The sequence below is a fragment of the Tarenaya hassleriana genome, unplaced genomic scaffold, assembly GCF_000463585.1.
Source record: "Tarenaya hassleriana unplaced genomic scaffold, ASM46358v1 Cleome35, whole genome shotgun sequence".
In the NCBI taxonomy this organism is placed as follows: domain Eukaryota; kingdom Viridiplantae; phylum Streptophyta; class Magnoliopsida; order Brassicales; family Cleomaceae; genus Tarenaya; species Tarenaya hassleriana.
In genome coordinates this window covers 818,357-840,558 of record NW_010966617.1, presented here as the reverse complement: position 1 = coordinate 840,558, position 22,202 = coordinate 818,357, and the positions used below count along the sequence as shown (strand labels likewise).

The following is a 22,202-nucleotide window of genomic DNA, read 5'->3' as shown; positions in this document are numbered from 1 at the left end:
CAAAATATAAGTTCTAATTTTTGTTATATTTATATATATATATATTATTGATATCTGATACAACTACTTGTTCTAAGTCTTGAGAAAATGACTTCCCATGGCAAAAAAAAAAAACAAACGGCGCGTTTTAATGACGATATCAAACCCTCCACACCTTCTAGAGGTTCCCGGATATAAAACACGTCGTTTTGGATGTTATATTAATTGGTCATCAGTTGATTTATCCATTTCCGAGCATCCAACCCAAAAAACAGTGACGGAACTCCGAGCATTCATTCTGCGTCCATGGCGGCCGTAAGTATCTCCCTCGCTTTCTCCGTCGACCCTCAGAGGCCAAACCAAACTCCGGCGTTTGCTTTTTCTTCTTCCTTTCCTAGAAACCCTTTTCTCTTTTCCGGCAAATCTCTCCGCGCCAGCCTCAGAATTGCCTTCTCTCCTTCCTCGCATTCTTCTTCTTCTTCATCTTCGGCTTCAACAACCACCGAAACTGGAAGCTACACATTTCTCGAGGATTCGTTTCGTACGGGGAGATTTCTGAGCAACGAAGAGCTCGAAAAGCTGAAAACACTGGAGGGTTTTGCGTATTTTCAGGAGCTAGAATCCGGGTCCATGTGGGTTCGTGTCATGAGACCGGAGGATATGGATCCGACGGTGAAGCTTCTGGCAGAGTCCTTCTCCGAGTCGATGCTGTTACCTACAGGATACGAGTCTGTGTTGCGGTTCCTGGTGAAGCAATATCTGAGTGAGAAGAGAGGCGTAATGCCTCACGCAGTCACTCTTGTTGGTTTCTTTAGGAGGAGACCAGAAGCGTGTAGCGATGGAGACGGCGTCGGAGAGGCGGAGGAGCTGGCTGGGACCGTAGAGGTTTGTTTTGACAGAAGAGGGGCTAACGCTTCGCCTCCCTCGCCGATTCCTCCCAAGGATTCACCTTACGTCTGCAACATGACTGTGAAAAAGCCTCTTAGAAGGTTCGTTCTTCCTCCTCCACCTTCAACATTTTGTATGATTCTTCCGTTCGTTACCTGTTTTGGGTAATTTCAAGAAGTCTTTTCCTGGTTTATAGTCGTTAAATTATGCTGGGTAAGTGTATAGCTTGAAGCTGTTGGTTGCGGATAATAGCTTACACCGCCGCCCAGGCTGACAAGTTTGGTCTGCATACGAAAGTTTGAACTTTTTTTTTTTTTTGGTAAAAAAAGTTTGAACTTTTTCCGTGGAACGAAAGCTAATTATGTTTATGTGATGATTCTTTAGGAGGGGAATAGGTTGGCATCTATTGAAAGCAAGCGAGGAGCTGATATCCCAGATGAGTTCTTCGAAAGATGTCTATTTGCATTGCAGGATGATCGACTCGGCTCCTTTCAATATGTACAGGAAAGCAGGATACGAGGTTGTTAAGACGGATAATATTTTGATCCTCTTGATGTTACAGAGGCGTAAGCATCTGATGTGCAAAAAGCTTCCTCTGTGCACGGACTCCCCAGAATCAGTAGATATGGTGGCTGTTGATAACGAGCTGTCCTCTTCCAGCAACGCCTAAAAAAACCGTTCACACGTTTTAAACAGTGTAATGATCAAATATTTAGTATGCTTTTCATGTTTTCGCGCTGAAAATCAAAGATGCTAATGATGCGTTGCATTATGTAGGACTGAGGACGTAATCTCATGCCCCATGCTGCTTACTTATAACTCTGTTTGAGCTTTTTCAACTTGCTAAGTTCATGGGTGGGACGATCTCCATACTGGTATGCTACTGATCTTCTCTCCAAACCATAGTTTAGAAGTTTTAGCTTTTGTTGTCTGCTCCAATTTTAATGGTGGTGACACCCTTTCTTGTTCAAAAGAAAAGAGAGGTTCAATGGCTGAAATACAGGAAACTCGTATACACACTTATCTTTTAGAAAACAGTCTGCAATAGGATACAGGAAACCGTAGAATGAAATGTGTGGTTTGACTCAATACATCTCTATACTATACATTCAAATATAAATCCATCTCATATAGGTTGACCGCCGGCAGCAAATCTAAACAGCTCTTCTCTTAAATAAGAATATCTTGTTCATCTGTACCGAGCTTCTATCCTTAAGCTCTCAAGGTGGAAAATTCTGCCTTTCTAGGGCCTTCTGAACGTAGGAATCGTCCCACCCAAACCACCCTTAGAGTTTGTGCAGATAATTACTAGTTGAAGTTCCTTGACACAATCCATTATCAAGGGTCGCTCGCTGCCTTCAATTCGAATGCAGCGAGATGCCAGGTCAGCAAACATAGCTACGGCTTCCATGCTGTATGAATTCCGTGGTAGCTCTGGATCTATAACCTTCCTGAGTTTTCTTCGGTCATTCAATATATTCCTAACCTGATACATAGAGAACAAAAACCAGATCATTATGGTAGTTACTTGGTTATATGGTGATCTTTGTCACGGTTTATTCTTACATGTAACACCAGGTTCTGTTCATTTGGCCCTTGATGTAAGTCGACTGCTCTCCGCCCTGTAAGCAGCTCTAGCAGCACCACCCCAAACGCATATACATCACTCTGTAAAGTAAGTTTTCCTGTCTGCCATGGAAGAAGTAAAAAATAAAATTTGCACCAGTTCCATTGTTTATTAAGTCTGAATATGCCATAGAATGGCATCTATTTCACGCTTTTGCCCTCTATCCTCATATAGCGATTAGAGAGTCATGTACCGATGTATATTCTGGGTCAAAATAGCCAAATGTTCCAAGAACCCTTGCGGTGACACAGGCCTCCTTCCCTTCTGGCATCAATTTTGCTAGCCCAAAGTCTGATATCTGCACAACAGGGTAGAATCACCTTTGAGTTTTATCGTATTTGCTTGGTGAAAATGTTGTGCATTGTTATTCATTGTAATTTGGATTAGTTACCTTTGCATTGAAGTTGGAATCTATTAGAACATTAGTAGATTTGAAATCTCTATGGATAATCGGAATCCCGACAGCAGAACTTGAATGGAGATAAGCGAGCCCCTTCGCGGCTCCAAGTGCAATTTTGAGCCTTGTTGGCCAGCTCATCATTGTTTTCCTGGTTCCTGTGATATTTTTTCTTTTGCAATTTTGTGGGTCCACATAAAGAAATTTGACACAATAAACGTAATTCTTAATAGACTAACCGTTCAAATGATTTTGCAGGTTTCCATTTGGCATGAATTCATATACTAGGAAACGGTGCTTTCCATCTGCGCAATAACCGATTAACGAAACCAGATTTGGATGATCTAGTCTGCTCAAGATATCCACTTCCACACGGAATTCCCGTTCTCCATCAGCCTCTTTAAATGGCGGTAGATCCATTTTCTTGATGGCAACAACCTCCAGATGGAAAAGGAGAAAAAAATTGTATGTTCAACTCATCTTTCACAATTTACTTCTCTAAATCATTTCCGACATTATGAGTCACGTTAATGAAATGGCAGAAATAGTTCCTTCCTACCTCGCCTGTTTTAAGAATACCCCTGTAAACTCGACCAAAGCCTCCTTTGCCAAGCAGATTCTCATCACTGAAGGAACATGTGGCCTCTTCCATTTCTTTGAGGGTGAAAACTGATGAGCCATGTCTCCGTTTCCTTGGCTGAGGCTGTTGGTCTTCAATTTTCCAGAACTCGGCTGGTCTGTAGACCCCTGAAAGGTTAGTTTCATGGAAGTTTCAGTGTCACCAGAAACTTATCTGGAGATTGTTCGATGTTTGATTTTTTTGAGTAACAGAAGCAAAAAAGGGAACATACTTTTACGCCATCGAGTGAAGATGATGGAGAAAAGAAACATACACGGATCCGTATCATAGGACTTGCTTCTTCGTCGCTTGTTCCAGGCTGAAACCAGATGAAAGGGCATTTTCCCAACAGAAATCCTAGGTTTTTACGTCTAGATGGTGCAAAAGAGCATCCGAATCCAAGAGAAAAACCTTCTAGGACAGAAGGGTGTGTAGGAAAAGCATCTGGTGGTCGCTAGGGCAGATGGGTATGTCTAAAGTTTTGAGCTTTTTATTCATGTCTGTACTGGTGGATGCATAACTGCTTCTCAAGAAACGGAGAAGATTGTATGGTAAAGGTGAGAGATATAGCAAGTGTTTGGAATCTCTTCGTATTCGTATTCGTATTGAATTCTGAAATACTCGACAGCAGTCCTCCAACTACCGAAGTCGTAGAGAGAGAGAGGGTAGTGTAGGTTATATGTATGTACGTGAAGTGAAGCAAAAGCAAACATTTGATGGTTCACTCTTATTTCCCGTTACAGTTTTCTTTTTCAAACATTGAGAAAGACTTCAACTTTGATGGTTAATTCTTATACTTGAACTAAAAATGCGTATGCTTGACGACAAGTATACTATATGTATATGCCCATGCTTAGGTGTGCGTATATACAGAGACATGAACGTTGAGATGCCGCTTTCATCCTTGTTTCCTTCCTTCCTCTTTTCGCTACAGAATATTTTTCCCTCTATGCCTAAGTTTCAATGCTGTTTGGGTCCATTCAGCGTAAATCTCTCTTCTTCTAAAACCCTGTTTGTCGCTTTTGCTTTAAGATTGTAGAGTGGTTGTCGTTTTAAAACACAGCATGCCGTTTTCCTTTCCGGAACTCGCACCGTACGCTAACGAAACGGCGGATTCTACATTAATGGGCCTTTTCGTTCTGGGCCCATATTTATGGACTTGAAAACATTTTTCGGCCCTTTTAAGAGCCTTCTGTTAATTTTTTTCGGGATCACGTTTGTTTTTTATTCATTTTTAAATAGAGTTAGTTCATGTTAATTGCAGAACAACAGCACTTGTCTCAATCAAATAAATATAACTATTAATTGTCACTGACCCACCAGGGTTGGGATACTGCCTTTTTGCCGTAATTTCACAATCGCATGCAATAATCTTCCATTTGAACATTTTTTTAGTTTATTTTGGTAAAATATATAAAAATTTCTAAACTTGTAAAATGTTAGAAAATAAATTTTTAAATTTTTTCGCTTAACAAATTTATTTTCAGACGTGTAAAGCCTATCATTATAATCAATAACGGACCTAGCAAAACTTTTAGATGGGGGCAAAATTAATTTTACATGTGATAAATATAATTTTCTTATGAAAGAATTTATAAAATTTGGTTAAAATATGGTAAGAATTATGAAGAAATTATAAAATTTTAATCACACCGATGGAGGCATATGCCTCCATACATATCAACATGGATATGTCCATAATTATAATTCTCAAACTTCTTAATTGAAACTATAAAAAAAATCTCGACGATGATGATTTATAAACCAGTTTGAAAATTATAATGATACATTTTATAAGTTTGAAAATTATAATGATATTTTTGCAGGTTTAGGAATAATTTTGTCAGAAAAAAAGTTTAGGAATTTATTTTTCTGCCGGTTTACAATTTCATAATCTTTATGGATTTTATCTTTTATTTTTTGGTGGGCAATTCCGAGAATTCATTTTAAACGCGAACAAAACTCATTGACCATCATAAATATATCAATCGAAAGAAGAAGAAGAAAACTATCAATTACGAACAACCAATGACTAAAATAAAAAAGCGTCATGTGTATTCACCAAGAAATACAGCTTTCCTTCAAAATCCAAAAAATATATAATTAATGGAACAAAAATATCTGAATAGATATTAGTTATGTATTCAAAAGAGTATCGTCATTGAATTTCTATTGTTTAACTAAATGCCCACTGGGATTTCTTTGGTCTCGTAGTTGAACAAAAAATATAGTTGTCCAATTTTTCTTTGCATAAGACCGACGCTATGCCAACTTTAATTTCAAGTATCTCACATTCTTTTTTGTAAACTTTCTTTACAATTCCACAAAAGAAAAAATCGATTCCAACCTTGAATTAAAAAAAAAATCACTATAAATTATTATTCTTATAATCTTGACAATATCATGTTTTTTTGGATAAACTAACCTCGAAATTGTGGACCAACCATATAATTTGGAATATAAGTCATACGTTTTATATTCTGTTTTATCTTCAGTTTTATCGTTTGAACTAATTTCTAATTTTGACAACAGAGTTCACTGTTATTATAAGTTATTTTGTAAATAATTCTTAATTTTGTCTTTTAAAATTAATTGGTCCATAACATTTTATATTGCTGATTTACAGGAAAGAAAGTTGACTGAATGATTAGTTAATCTAATACAGACATAAAAAAAACAACAATAATAATAACTTTATTTTACTCAATGAAATAATTTTATTTTATATACACCATTAAACCAAGTTGCTTGCCTCTTTTTATCAAATAGTATTTGGCGCCTTGTTCTTTTGTTGGGACAATACGACAAAAAAAAAAGGTTAAATAATGATCACTCCTTTTACTATAATGTCTTGTTACTTGCCGATCGCTTTGCTGTCAAATTTTGGCTGATATCTCTTGCTTTCCTTTGTTATCTCGAATCTTTAAAAAAATCAATTTTTTTATTTTAAAATAAAATTATTTAAAATCTATATATATTTTTAGTTCACATGCGGGTTAATACTTTTGCTATAATAATAAAATTATATATTATAACCCATAAATAATATAAATACAGAAAATGTTCATAATACAAAAAAATATGTCATCATATTATCTTAACACTTTTCAAATTTATTTCTGTATTTTATTTAAAAATATGAACTAGAAATAAAAAAAATATTGTATTTAATTTTAAAACTAACAAAATTATTTAAAAGTTTCTATATATTTTTAGTCCGTGCGATACCCGCGTGTAACACCCCGAATTTCGGTAAAAGGATTAGAGAGATATAAACCGAAATTGACGACGCTTGATCAATGGAAATGAGATGATTAGGCGATAAGCCCTTAATTTTCGTTAAAAGGATTAACGAGGAATAGACCACGACATGAAGCCGCTCGGGCGAATTGGTTTAACGTGAACCAACCGAGCCGAACGAAGAAGAGGCAAGGAGAAGAAGATCGACTATTCCAACGGAATATAATGCCCCGAGAGTTTCTTTTCTCTGCACCAAACCCTAGAAGATCTTTTAGGTGCCGGAGAAATGCTCAAGAACATAGAATCAAACCTAGCCAAGCCAATTCAAAGGATTGGACCGAAACGAGCGAGAAAAACGGGCGAAAACGGTCCAGAACGTCCGGTCTGACAAGCAGACCGTCCGTTCCAGACCAAGCGGAACGTCCGTTCCGCCTTACCGGACCGTCCGTTCCGACGACGGACAGAACCGAGAAACTCCGCCGTCTTTCTCCCTGCTGAGTCACCGCTGCCACTCCGAGGTTTCACCGGCGTTTGACACCTCCTGCTTGACTCAGAGGCGGCCAATCTCTTCTACACGAGCTTCACTCTCTCCCTCTGCTCACACTCAGCCTACAGCTCGCTCTCACCCTCTCCCTCGTGTTCTTGCGAACTCAGACCAAGAACTCTCAAATTGGAGCTTATTTCGCATGGAAATCGACGAGAAAATTCAGAAATCAACACTAGGAAACCCCAGCAACAAACCCCAGAGCTCAGAAATGACACAGGTGAGTGTTTCGGATTATGCCCGAAAATGATAATCAAATTGAAAATGGAGATTTGCGTGTATTGAGTGCAAATTGCATGAAATTGAACTTAGATTTGAGTTCCTGATGTTACTAGGATTGTTTTGAGCTATAGCATGTTGAATTTGGTGCGAAAATACGAAACTCGGAATTCCTGGTTCGCCTAGACCGAACGGTCCAGGTTCAGACCGTCCGTTCTAGGGCTGCAGGGTTTTGGGGAAGAAGACGAAGTCTGGAACGTCCGTTCCAGAGGTGGACCGTCCGTTCCACCTCTACTGGACCGTCCGTTCCAGCTTAGTTCAGACCGCCGGGACCAGTCATCTTGGACCGTCCGGTCTAGCTGAGGCAGACCGTCCGTTCCAAGGTCTTGTCTTCCCGTTCCGGCTTGTTTCGTCGGCTCAAGCGGGACCCGATGCTACCGACACCTACACGTGACCTACCTAGACCCGTTTCCTACCCGAACCTCATGAAACTTGAATGAAACCGACTTACGGTAAGTAAAACCTTCGGAACGAGCTGAATTGGTAATCCGAAATGGTCGGAACCCAATTTGGTCGGATCGGGGATAAAAGAATAAAATGAATGTAAAGGAAACGAGATAACCCAAAATAACAAGTAAGGACGTGTGTATACCCGAGTAAGTATAATAATATATGAATGTGTGTGATTGGGGAACCGGGTAGTTGGCATGGCGTGAGACTTTATTCCGGAGGGCCGGGATAAGGTTGAGCGTGTGATTGTAGCGGGTTTGAGGTGATATCCCGATGGTTGCAGTGTTGGGATCTCCTCTTTATGATCTCTGACCCGGGTCGGGTTTCATATTGAGGAGACATGATTGTGATTGGTTGCCCACGGGCAGAGCTTGGAGCCGATGATACACGTGATAGTCTTGAGTGATTCGGCTATCACGGGGTTGAGGAAATCCTACGGTTACACAGTAACCGCGCCAACGTTCCACTAGCTATGGAACGGGATCGGGATTGAGTGATTCTCCCGGCAGAGACTGGCAATACATTTACCCGTGACTCGGGATTGAGCGATTCTCCCGACGAGGTTATGCGAAGGAACTCAGAAAGACCTGAGCTCGGGTCCGATGAGTTTCTCCGTGGCGGACGGCCGGCGAGAGGTTGTCAGTTGTGTACTGACTTCGCTCGACATAGTCGGTGGTGGCCTGGAGGAGGCACCTGGCGCTCTGGCATCGAGAGGTGACATCGATGTCAGAGGGGATGGTTGATGTATTATGTTTTATGGAGTAGGGATTTGGATGGCGTGTTTTATTGTTCCGGCGATTGCCGAGGAGAGCGGGGGATGTGCGTTGCACATGGAGCGTCCTTACCCACGTGTGTGATGCACACGTGGAGATGATTTGACGGTACGGTTATTACTGAGAGACCCGATGGGTCGAGTTATGACTCGTGTACATATGTCCTGGACTGGTGAGACCAGATGACCGTCCGTTCCGACGACGGACAGAACCGAGAAACTCCGCCGTCTTTCTCCCTGCTGAGTCACCGCTGCCACTCCGAGGTTTCACCGGCGTTTGACACCTCCTGCTTGATCCAGGAACAACCCAACCTCCTCTACACGAGCTTCACTCTCTCCCTCTGCTCACACTCAGCCTACAGCTCGCTCTCACCCTCTCCCTCGTGTTCTTGCGAACTCAGACCAAGAACTCTCAAATTGGAGCTTATTTCGCATGGAAATCGACGAGAAAATTCAGAAATCAACACTAGGAAACCCCAGCAACAAACCCCAAAGCTCAGAAATGACACAGGTGAGTGTTTCGGATTATGCCCGAAAATGATAATCAAATTGAAAATGGAGATTTGCGTGTATTGAGTGCAAATTGCATGAAATTGAACTTGAGTATGATCTTCGGGTTTAACCCGAAGTACTCACTAAGCATGTAGCTTAGGACGTTGTTATGCAACGTTTCAGCTCGAGATAGCGCAAAGAGGAGCGTTGGATGGACATAGTAGCGCCAGGAGTGTGAGGAGGAAGACCGAGAAGATTTAGGTTGGAGTTACGCAGATTTCTGTTCCAAAAAGATTGGTAGTGTCGATTTATGAGTTTTGTATTTTCCGATAGTTACACTACCGTAATTGCATTTGTCTCCGCTGCATATGTATATAAATTGAGAATTTTTAAATCCCGCGTATTTTCGGTAATTGTATTTATTTTATTTTTGTCCATGTGGCGCAACTCGTGGTTTTCGCGGGACACGGGTTTCGGGTGTCACACCGCGGATCATTATCTAGTATATATAAAAGTATGTGAGTAGAGTGTGACACGTAGGGATGGACACAATGTCCGAAAAACCCGAGCCGTTTCGTTATACGATCCGTATCCAAACCGAAACTTCGGATATCCGGAAGCTACGGATTGTATATGGATATTGTTTTTAAAATATTTATCAAATACGGATAGGATACGGATATTCAAACTGAATTATTCGGCATATTCGATCCGATACGTATCATTTAGCAACATTAATAAATATAGGATAATTTTGTAAATAGTTATGATTGTGAGGTCATTTGAATAAAAAAGAACTAGGCTAGGTTTTTTTTTTCAAAGGCGCTGTCTAGCTTTGTGGAACTTGTCATTTTCACTTACTCCATCCATCTGTCTCAGCTATCTGTTCGTCTGATTCTTTCAAATTCATTCATCAGTTTGTTTTTTTAATTCTTCATATTGCAACTAGGAGATTCTCTCCTGAAATTTTATTTTGATTCTTAAGTAAATAGATTTTACGAAATGATAATTTTGGCCGTCAAATTCAATTATTGTCCTTTTTGACAGATTTTTCTGCCAAAGTTCTAGACAATCGGCGGTCTCAAGGAATATCTTCATTTAATTCGCTTTGCAAAAGGAAATCGGTTTCTTTTTTCATTTTTCTTCTTTATGAAAAGTCAACAGAACATGTGATTCTCTATATCTGTCAATTCCTTTCTCCTATTGATTATGGCCTAAAACAAATTGTTACATTTTTTTTTCCTCTTTTCCTTTTTTCTGACACCAAATAAAATCTAAACTCCAATTTAGGATAGGTAATCGAGGTATCCTTTTTATTTTTGTTTTAGATGAGGTAGTCGAATTGTTCGAATCACCAATACTAAATTCGAATGATTGATTTAGCGACTAACGAGCTTTGAAGAACAATAATAAGGCAAAATAAGACATAATATGCATACTTTTTTTTATTAATTAATTGATTTGTATTACAGTTTTCTTTATAGGTTTTTTTGTGAATACATATGGATGTTTTTTTTTATCTTTAATCTTTTGAAGTTGAATTTTGATTATGCTGGTGTGATGAACTATGTACGTGTTTTTTTAGTTGATTTAAGATGATTATGTTATGTATTTTGAACTTAATATTATTTATACTTAATAGATTATATATTTTATTTATGTTTTTTGAGATTTTTTAGGATTTTTATTTCTTATTTTTTTGTTATTTTTTTTTATGTAGAATACGAATATTTACAAATATCCGTAGTTTTTGTGGATGTTTAAAATAACGGATATCCGAAAACTAGAGATCAGATACATATAGTAAAACTGAATATTTGCACGGATCGGATGCGGATACGAATACCTAAAAATTTATGGATATCTTATCCGTGCTCGTCCTAATGGCACATGTCTTCTATAGTAATAAATTAAAAGTAAAATATTTTCATTTAACCATTGTAGACAGACATTAACTCCTTTACGTTAATTTGATCAAAGTAAAATATATTCATTTATCCATTGCACACATAATTTCTTTAAGTGAACTTGGTCAAAAACAATTTTATACTTTCCATAAATATTTATTATGATTCTCTCTCATTCGTCAAATTTGTTAACTATTTACAAAAAAAAATAATACATAATTTAAGAATTGATAACAATGCATAAAAATTAGTTTGACATACATAAAATTGTGTAGATCCAAAAAAGATACATATTTCTATCTATATACATCTCCTCAATTATTATCCTAATTTTTTTAATTGCGCTCATTCCCACGATTCTATTTCTGATATTCAATGTATTTAAAATCTATTTGTTTTAGTATCATTTTATTTTCAACGTATGAACTTTCATATTCTCTCGATTAGGGGTGGTCATTTCGGTTATTAACCGAATAACCGAACCAAATCGTACCGAATAATAACAGTTCGGTTCAGTTATTTGTTTAATAACCGACGGTTGAGAAAGTTCAATAACTGTTCAGGTTTAGTTCGGTTCGGTTAATAACCAGAATAACTGCGGTTAACCGAACGATTATTAGGTTTTGTTTTAATATTTTAATTTTTATCCCAATTATTTTTAGTGTTATTCTTACTCATTTCACTTTTATCTTCATGTGCTTTCACCAAATTGATCATAAAATTTAATGTTTTTAATTATAGTGACTTAAATAATAGACTTTTCCGACGAATGGCAAGGAGATTTATTATGAATAGGAAAAAAATCTCTCAGATAATGTCAATATATTTATTTCAACAATATTTATTTTATATTATACTCAAATTTCAATCATGAAAAGAATGGCAATGAAGTTTAATAATTTGAATAAATCATTATAGTTATGTATAATTTAATCCACAAAATCGAATTATGTTATCAACATAAAAATACATTAGGAAAATAAAATGAATAAAATCACGAATAACATAATTGCCACCATTGTAAGTTGTAACAAAATATTTATATGGGCCTTTCTTATCCATATTCTTATATTGTTGGGCCTTTGTAGTTTAAATGGGCTTTTCCTAAATTTTTGGAATTTAGAACTTTATTTATCATCTGCTTTTTGCCTTTTTAGTCATATGGCATTCAAATAAAATAGTTATATGATTGCTTTCTGATTATTGTATTTTTTTATTGTTTGTAACAGGTTCTCTTTTTTTTCCCCTTTTTTTCTAACAAAACGTGAAAAAAAAAAGAAACTGATAATAAAGTTAGCTCAATCTCATTGAAAAAAACCCAAACATGAAAAAGGAAAATAATATAAGAAAAAGGAAACAAATAATAACAGATTACATATTATATTATAAGAAAGGATAATATCAAGATTTGCTGAATATAAAACCTTGTTGTTGTATTCATTCGACCAAATAACGTATATATAGACAAAAGAGTTTAAATCTCACTAATAAACTATAAACTAAAATAAATCTATAATAAATTTTGATAAAATATTAGAGATCTTTATATATCTCTAATAGATAATAATTTGCGTCACGTCAACTTGTTAAAGTTGAGATCAATCTGATAGAAACGTTACAGTTCTACTTCTATCTGATTGAACAAACTCAATCATGAAAAAGGAAAATAATATAGGGAAAAGGAAAGATATAATTACATATTAAAATCTGGATTAGAGTTTTCGATGGCTATATATAAGATTTAAGAAGCGACTTACAAACCCGTTTCAAAATTCTCTCGCATTCCAAACCCTAGTTACAGAGATCCCGCAAGAACAAGCGATGGAACCGATGCTCTTCCTGGTCGGAAAGTTCTTCCCCGCCTCATCTCCGCCGTCGATCGAGAAGACCGAGACATCACTCCGTCAACGTTGGGATCCCTCCGGAGACATGACCGTTTCTCCCATCGAGGACGACATCATATTGTTCAACTTCGAGTTAGAAGTCGACATGAAGAGTGTTCTCCGACATACATGGCACGTCGATGGCGTTATCTTGGTGCTCAAGCAGTGGCCTTCTCACCTCTCTTTATCCGACATTGATTTCTCTGTCTCCTGGTTCTCAGTCAAGGTCGAGGGCTTGCCATTGTGCCGTTACACCGACGAAGAATCCCGAAGAAAAGTCTACTTGAATTCCTCGAAGCGGGATTTCTACGTTCGGGCAGAGATCGATCTGAAGAAGCCACTCAATCCCGGTTTCTTCCTCGACGACGATTCATTTGTTCAGTTCAAGTACAAGAACCTTGGAAGCTTCTGCAAAAGCTGCGGCATGATAGATCATGGATCATGCGGAGAAATCCCAAAGGAAAGGCCTTTAACTCGCGAGGTTAAGACACGAGTGTACGGTCCGTGGATGAACGTCGCGTTTTCCCGCGTAGATTTGGCCGTCGAGTTTCCGGAGAAGATAAGCGAGAGAGAAGACGACGAGGAAACTGTTCCGTACGACCAGTTCTTCATCAAGCTCAAAGTCGAAGCCGTTTACGCGAACGAACACAAGTGGGGAGACAAGAAACTGGACCGTTCTCTTCCAGTCACTGATCAGGAATACCGTTTCAGATTTCCGTGTTCTTTTCTCGCGACAGCATTGGAAGCCGACGATCAGTCGCAAGCCCTGATGACTTTGGCACGTGAGATCGACGAGAACGTGCCATTGATCGGGCTGAAATTCAATGACAAGATCGAGATCGTCAAGAGATTCGTGGAGTATTCCAAGGAGAACAAGAAGTCTTGGTCGGACCGAAGATGGGTCCCTCTCAGAATCTGCGCCAAGAAAACAGTCTGGCTCACGAGCGTGGATTTCCAGACGAAGCTTCAAGAACGCGAGGACGAAGAATTTCACCGGACAATCGAAGCCAAGATTGTAGAGATGATAAGAAGACGAGTCGAGAACAACGATAATGTACTGTCGGTGCCCTTATGGAAGACTTCCATCCAAGATTTGATGTCCGAAATCGGCGTCAACGAGACGGAGTTTCCGTTCGATTTGGACGAAAGAGCGAAAAGGGCAAGAAGCGAAGCGATCAAACACGGTGTTAGATTCTTCAGCGGTCCGATCCCGGCGGAAGAAACGTCGGTCTGCAGACTGGAGAGAGTGAAGATACTTGGAGAAGACATGGATGAACTGGAGCCATGCACGATCTGTCAAGAGGGGATGTTTCTTGGGGAGGAAGCAACGAGAATGCCTTGCTCTCATCTCTTTCACAGATCCTGCATCGAAGAATGGCTTCAGAAAGGGAACCAATGCCCTAATTGCCGTTTTCAGTTGCCCTCTCGTACAGAACGCATCCCTCATCGCGATGCCATCTCTAAGAAATACCAAAGCCTTAAACGTCGTAATCTCTGATTCCAATTTTGATGCGTTTTATTTTTTGGTTTAAATTTCTGGTCCAACTCTTGGTTTGGAGTTACCGTTGTATTATGTTACTTTGGTTTTATGTATAAAAGGTTAAGTTTCATTATATTATGTGATTCATAAGATTCATATATATAAAAGTACAGTAAGTTAACGAGGTTTTGACACGTGTCCAACCTGTTTAAAATCCACTTGCATTCTTCATATCTTTTTACGAAATGCTTTTTACGAAAGTCATTGCAGTCTTTTTTACACAATGCATTAAACAATTCTATATTTCATTTTTTTTTTACTTTAACAATAAAACTATGCGACATACTTTTCAAACCATTTTTTTAATTAATGTGTCGATATATATATAAATCATAATACAATATTTACCAAATCATCAAATATGTAATTATGATTAGTTATATTATCGAAATAATAGTAAATTAATATATCTGTTTTTTTCTTTAATTAATGTATCAAATATTTGTTGTGAAATATGAAGTTAATTTGGTAAAACATGGAATATGTAGTTAGATAGAATATAGTTAACCGGGAAAGTCATATAATGTGATATGATTATATTAGAAATTATGACAGAAAATGGATTAAAAAAACAAGAATTTTCTAAGATTTGCAAATAAATATGTAAATTCCAATATTCAAATGTATTTATTTTAGTATAATTCCATATTCAACATAGTCAATGTTCATATTCTTTCTAAATCATCATCATCAAATATATAAAATTAAAGTACACATGCCTTCAATAGTAGTAAATTAAAAGCAAAAATATATGCATTCAATCATTCCATTAATAGATATAACTTGGTCAAATTTTTTTTTTTTTATAATTTCGTTAAACATTTATCGTAATTCTCTCTCATTCATCAAAAGTAGTCGACATACATTTAGTCAACTATTCTCCTAATTTTTCTAATTACACACATTCCAACCATTCTATTTCCAATGTTCAATGTCTTTAAAATCTATTTGTTTTGGTATTATGTTCATAACTTTCATATTCTTTCAATATAAATAATCATTAAATCGAGTTCATATCCCAATTATCCAAGTCCAGTTTGTTTTTTATGTTCTGTCCTTTTTTTCCATAAGGTTAGTTTCTTGAACCCTTCTACATATTAAAAAAGAGATTATTGATTATTTTAGAAGACATGGCAAATATATATATTTGTAGATATAATCCTATTATTAGATATGGGTAGTGTTTCATAGGGTTCACAAATGTAGTTATATGACTCAGCAAAATCTTACGCGAGTAGCGATTGGTAAAAATATTTTGTTAGCAGATAAAATTCAATTTTTTTTTTTGGAAGATATGATTACGAGTAGCGATAGTTACAAATTTTATTTCATTTTTTTTTATTTTTCGAGTTTAGGAATCCTTGGAGATTTCTCATTATGGATATAATAAAACGAAGATCAAAGTTGAAGGAAACCGATATTTCTGAAGAAAGTTATTTGAAACTCAAGAATGCTGAATCGAGATTGGTAGAACTCAAAACCGTATGAAGGCACTTGAAAAAGAAGCCACCACAGCCATGCTGGAAGTCGAGGATTAGTAGCAGAACTTAATTTATCAACGACCATTTGCTCTCGTAAATATTTTTCTATTATATATAGGTCATTGTTTTCCGTAAAGTTTTTTTTTCTGATGTTTAAATTTGAAATAGAACTATTCTCTCTATACATGTTAAAACTTAAAGAATTTACCATCGTCATCTTCTTCATATCGTTGACAAGCTCTATTCTAAAATATGAGTATGTGGTAAAAATTAGTTAAAAGTAAAATATGCTGTAAATAGTTTTTTGTTACGGTAGAAATAATAAAAAAGTCAGATTATGTTTTAATGCATACAAATGAATATATATTACTATTTGTATCTTTTATTATGACTAAATTATGACGCGACGATTGGCTACAGAGTGATGTTGTACGGGTTTCAACCGTTTGCAACCAGAGATCTGGAATCTTCGACGAAATAGAGAAGTTAGTCGTCGATCGATTCATCAGACAAAAAGGAGAGAAGCTATCGAAACACGTGGCATGGTCGAACAAATCAGAGACAAAGGATCCAACAGCGGAAAACATGCAGTGCGACGGAAAGAAAATCTATTATCTTTCGGAAAAGTTATATAATTAATAAAATATAATTTATTGATCGTTTTTATTTTTATTTTTACCACTATTTTATTTCTTTATATGTTTCTCTTATCAATTTTTTTATATTTTATTGATCGTCTTTATTTTAAATTCTTTACTTTAATCTAGGTAATAATCTACATGTACCGTGCAAACTTAAAATCTCAAATCTAAAAAAGTTTAACAATTTTCTACACCATCTCCAATAACGTTAAAATTGTGATAAGTAAATATATGATATACTGGACATATAATTAAAATTTACTAAGTGAACATGTCACGTCACTAAACTAAAATTGAATATTTTTCGGTTCATATTAAATTAATTGGTTTGGTTAACTTAGTAATGATTTTATGATGATTTTGGGTTGTAAGAAAAAAATATGTTTAAGAACAAACTGAAACACATTATTGTTTTTATTATTCTATTTTTTTATAAATTATTATTTATATGTTTTTGAAACTTAATAATATTGTACAAAAGTTTCCACCTTCTAAACAATTAATAGTTTTTGTGATAAAAAAATAGTAAAGTTTGGTTCACATCTTGAGTATGTTGAACACAAAAATGTATTTGTTTTATCTTATCCTGAGAGAGAGAACTCATTTTCTTTATTCCATCAAATTAATCATGTTGTGTTGATTTTTTATTTTGTTTTTTTTCTTTCAATCAGGTATTGCTAGAGATGTTATAGATCGTAAGAATAAACGACTTGGGTTTGGATTAGGTCGACCCATTAGTCATAATTGGTTGGATTGAGTTGACCCATTTGACCCATTTAAATTCATGTATACATATACATACTCCCCATACATATGCATAACTATTAATATGTATATACATATAAAGTAGAAATTGACATTTTAGGATTCGATCCATTTTATTCGATTGTAAAAGAATATATATATAAATATATATAAATAGGTTACTATATTATATTCGGTTATGTTTGATTTCAATTTGATAGTTCCAACCCAGGACCCAACCTATTTGGATCGTAAAAATAAATGGGTTAGGATGAATCGATCCATTAATAATAATGGATTGGATTGAGTCGACCCATTTAACCCGTTTTAAACTATTTAAATCCATTAATATATATATATATATATATACATACTATTCATACACATGAATAACTATTAATATGCATATACATATAAACTAGGGATTGACATTTTAGTATTCCATCAAGTATATTCGGTTTTATAAAAATATATATGTATAGGTTATTACTAGGGGTGGGCATAATATCCGGAAAAACCGAACCGATCCGTTATCCGAACCGTATCCGAACCGAAAATTCGGATATCCGAAGGTTACGGATCGGATACGGATATTTATTTTGAATTATTTATCGGATACGGATCGGATATGGATATCAAATTCGAATTATCCGACATATCCGATCCGATCCGTACTAATTAATAATATTATTAAATATAAAATAATTTGCTATAAAAATTTAAAATGCTTTATACTTATCTATTTTATAGAGATATTTAATAAATATTTTGTATATATATTGAGATGTAAAATATTAATCTTTTGAAAATTAAAATTTATTATGTTTAATTTTTGAATTTTGAACTTTCAATGTATATGATAAACTATGATTATATTTGTATTTGAATTAATTTAAAATATTTAAATTATAAATTTTAAATTGTGAATAACATTTATATTAAATAACTTATATATTTTCTTTATATTTAAATTTTTTATTTAAATTTGAATTTAATTTTTATAATTTTTAATGTCGGATACGGATATTCGCAAATATCCGCGATATTTACGGATATCCGAAATTTCGGATATTCGTAAATTACGGATCGGATACGGATAATAAAATCGAATATTTGAGCGGATCGGATACGGATACGGATATCCTAAAAATCACGGATATCCGATCCGTGCCCACCACTAGTTATTACATTATATTTGGTTTGCTTCGATTTTAATTGGGTTGGCTCAACCAAGGTCCAATCTGTTTGGATCATAAGAATAACGAGTTGAATTGGCTCGACTCATTAATAATAATAGATTGGATTGGTCGACCCCTTAAATCTCTTTAAAACATTTAAATCCATTTATATATACATATGTATAACTATTAATATGTATACATATATAAACTAGGGATTGAAATTTTAGTATTTGATCCAGTTTATTCGACTTTATAAAAAAATATATAAAAAATATTAATTATATTATATTCGGTTTCAATCTTTATTAAGAAAATTGGACATTTTCTTAAGAAAAAACGAATTCGGGGTTTTTAAAATGTAGTTCGACTTTATCCAGTGTTTTAATACTTTTTAGTTTTTTTAACAGTTCATTTCGAAAACGATACCAAATTTTTCAAAAATAATTGGAAATAAATTTAACAAATACAAGTCAAATTAAATGAAAAACTAATTAAATGGATCTCTAACTCATATATATTTAAATTAGTAGGGGAATTACAAGTTGTATAACTAATATTATTATAATAAAATATAAATAGTAAACAAATATAATATAGTCTTAGTTTTATTTTTTTTTTCATAAAAGATGTCCAAATCTTTAGTTTGTAAAAAAAATAATAATACATAGATTTAGAATATCAAGTTGATCGAATCGAATATATTTTATCGAATCATTTAAAATGTAGTTCGACTTTATCCAGTGTTTTAATACTTTTTAGTTTTTTTAACAGTTCATTTCGAAAACGATACCAAATTTTTCAAAAATAATTGGAAATAAATTTAACAAATACAAGTCAAATTAAATGAAAAACTAATTAAATGGATCTCTAACTCATATATATTTAAATTAGTAGGGGAATTACAAGTTGTATAACTAATATTATTATAATAAAATATAAATAGTAAACAAATATAATATAGTCTTAGTTTTATTTTTTTTTTCATAAAAGATGTCCAAATCTTTAGTTTGTAAAAAAAATAATAATACATAGATTTAGAATATCAAGTTTGTGTAATCGAATATATTTTATCGAATCATAAAATTATTCAAAACCTTACTCCGATGTTTTATATTCCAACAAATGGTTCAATAATATAATCCACAAAATATAAATTTTTCACAATTTCTTTGAAAAACAATGTATTACCACAATATCTCGATACTTAAAAAATATTTATTATTTTAATTTAACGATATAAATGATAAATTAAAAAACAAATACATTATATCAAACTTAAAAAATAATAATAAAAGTATTTAAAATTTTTATATATATTATTTTACGGTGTCGCACGGGTTACTATCTAAATGAAACCCGGAAATATGATAGAATTATTTTACGGTGAGAAACTAAGACAACTTCTTTATCATAAATTAAATAGTTCCTATGGATTTTGGTGGATCAGATAAACTAAATTACGATGAAGAGAAAGTCCGCGCAATTCGCACGGGTTATTAACTAGTTAGACATAACAATATGGTAAATATTTGTGTTCTTTCGTTTTTTTTTGTCTCAAACTTAAAAGATAGAATGTAATAAATGGTCCAACTACTTCATAAACATGCAAAGAATTTGTGAAACAAAAAAAATTGAAATCAAATAGAACCGATTAAAAAATAACCAGAAAATTCGTTTTTTTAAATGAGTTTTTATTTATCAATAAAACAATGAATTCATACCAAATCCAACTCAAAAGATAGAAGGTAATGAATGGTCCAACTACTTCATAAACATGCAAAGAATCTCTAAACCACCGAAATCGAAATCAAATAGAACCGATTAAAAAATAATCGAAAAAATCAATTTTTTTAAAGAAAACTAGTTTTTTATTTACTAATAAAAAAAGAATTCGTACTGAATTAAAACGAAATAAAACCAAATCGAACCGAATTGAACTGAAGTTGATATAAAAACCGTATAGTCATAGTTTTTCTACAATCAAAATAATCGAATCCGAAATAGCCGAATTGAATCTTATCCAAAAACCAAGATAACATAATAGAATTATTACAATTATCATTTAAAACTAGAATACGAAAACTATCGTTTTGAGTATATACATGTGGGCCAGTTATATTATTTGACATCATATTACGATTAGTGTCTGTATCTCGAGCTTAATTACCTCGACAAACCATATCCCCATTCGATCTACAAGATATTCTCGTCCAATACTTAGCCTTTTTTTGGTTACGAATAAAATTAGGTTTAAATATTGTCTATTATCGAAAAATATTTCCTATAATACTTGATTAAATTTTCTTTTGCACAAACTTTTATAGGATATGTTTATATTAAGAAAATAAATGTAAAAGGATATATGCATTCAACCATTATTTGAATAAAATCACGGGACCATAACTTCTTTACAGTAAATTTGATGAAAACCTTTTTGAATTTCGATAAACATTTGTTATTGTGATATTTTTCTTTCATCAAATTTGTTAACTAATTTATTTATGTGAATTTATTATTATGTCATCCTTCATTGTATGTAACTACATTAAATTTCTATATATATAAAAATTGTTGCACATTTTGTCACCATCGATTCGATCACATATCGCTGACGAAAACAATCATCTACCAATATCTACAAATCGAACCACCAGTACAATCATAGAACGAAAGACATCTCATTAGGTCATGCCAAGAAGATTATTCATATTTTGCGATCATTTGGATTTTAAGTTATGACTCAATTCATACTTTCTAATCAACGATATTTTTTTCTATATATAACAGAGTTCACAATTATTACAATAAATTTCATTTTTGTCCATTAATCAAGGGATCGTATTGGTTGTTTCTTACCCAAGAAACAAATTTTGTCATTTTTTTTATCAGTATCCAATCTTTCATTTATTGGAAATTGAATATGAATTCCTTTACAACCGTGGAACGTTCCTGAAGTTCTTCGCTCTCTTTACGAGTCATCATTGCTTGCTCAAAGAATCACCAAGGCCATAGGATTTTCTGGAAACATTTTCATCGTTTATATGCTTTAGTTATGATATATCATATTTTGAGAAAAATAAGGTCATTACAAAGGTGTTGTTTGGCTGTTTGTAACTTGTTATTTTCATTTACTCTGTCTACTTTTCTCTGCTATTTGTTCATATCTTTCTTTCAAATTCATTCATCGGTTTGTTTTCTATTCTTCATCTTGCAACTGGGAGATTCTCTGTTGAAATTTCATTTTGATTCTCAGGTAAATAGATTTTAAGAAATGATAATTTTGGCCACCTCGTTCGATTATTGTCCTTGTTAACGGATTTTTCTACCAAAGTTTTAGATAATCGACGATTTCAAGTTATAGTCTCGTTGTCTTCTAGGATTTTAGGGACTATCTTCATTTAATTCGCTTTGCAAAAGGAAATCGGTTTCTTTTTTTCATTTTTCTTCTTTATGGAAAGCTAATAGAATATGTGATTCTCTATATCTGTTAATTTCTTTTTCGTATTGATCATGACCTAGAACAAATTGTTATATTTCT

The 22,202-nt window shown here is 34.2% G+C and overlaps 2 protein-coding genes and 1 long non-coding RNA gene across 4 annotated transcripts; 2 read left to right on the top strand and 1 right to left on the bottom strand.

The window, feature by feature from the left end:
• Nucleotides 1–117: 117 nt before the first annotated feature.
• Nucleotides 118–3,239, top strand: LOC104822056. Its single transcript, XM_010553144.2, has 5 exons — nt 118–968; nt 1,252–1,564; nt 1,645–1,742; nt 2,446–2,542; nt 3,150–3,239. The coding sequence occupies exons 1-2, from the start codon at nt 286–288 to the stop codon at nt 1,535–1,537; spliced, it is 969 nt and encodes a 322-aa protein (XP_010551446.1). The 5' UTR covers nt 118–285; the 3' UTR covers nt 1,538–1,564; nt 1,645–1,742; nt 2,446–2,542; nt 3,150–3,239.
• LOC104822057 (serine/threonine-protein kinase PBS1) lies at nt 1,866–3,955 on the bottom strand. Of its 2 annotated transcripts, none has more exons than XM_010553145.1 (7): nt 3,743–3,955; nt 3,451–3,638; nt 3,131–3,329; nt 2,886–3,049; nt 2,688–2,792; nt 2,434–2,556; nt 1,866–2,353 (listed from the first exon to the last, which is right to left on the bottom strand). In XM_010553145.1, the coding sequence occupies exons 1-7, from the start codon at nt 3,849–3,851 to the stop codon at nt 2,111–2,113; spliced, it is 1,131 nt and encodes a 376-aa protein (XP_010551447.1). In that variant the 5' UTR covers nt 3,852–3,955; the 3' UTR covers nt 1,866–2,110. The 2 variants fall into 2 exon arrangements, with proteins under 2 accessions (XP_010551447.1, XP_010551448.1); XM_010553146.1 differs by having other exon boundaries at nt 3,785–3,871.
• On the top strand, nt 3,264–4,234 carry LOC104822058. Its single transcript, XR_773133.1, has 3 exons — nt 3,264–3,356; nt 3,434–3,645; nt 3,723–4,234. It is a non-coding gene; the product is annotated as an uncharacterized LOC104822058 (long non-coding RNA).
• The last annotated feature ends 17,968 nt before the right edge of the window (nt 4,235–22,202 follow it).

What these genes read in the sequence shown, in the direction of transcription:
- LOC104822056 (XM_010553144.2), top strand. Translation starts at nt 286, where the DNA reads ATGGCGGCCGTAAGTATCTCCCTCGCTTTCTCCGTCGACCCTCAGAGG. An exon ending in GTGAAAAAGCCTCTTAGAAG is followed by an intron (nt 969 to 1,251) that starts GTTCGTTCTTCC and finishes ATGATTCTTTAG; the next exon opens with GAGGGGAATAGGTTGGCATC.
- LOC104822057 (XM_010553145.1), bottom strand. Translation starts at nt 3,851, where the DNA reads ATGCCCTTTCATCTGGTTTCAGCCTGGAACAAGCGACGAAGAAGCAAG. An exon ending in CTTCACTCGATGGCGTAAAA is followed by an intron (nt 3,639 to 3,742) that starts GTATGTTCCCTT and finishes CTAACCTTTCAG; the next exon opens with GGGTCTACAGACCAGCCGAG. An exon ending in AACAGAACCTGGTGTTACAT is followed by an intron (nt 2,354 to 2,433) that starts GTAAGAATAAAC and finishes TCTATGTATCAG; the next exon opens with GTTAGGAATATATTGAATGA.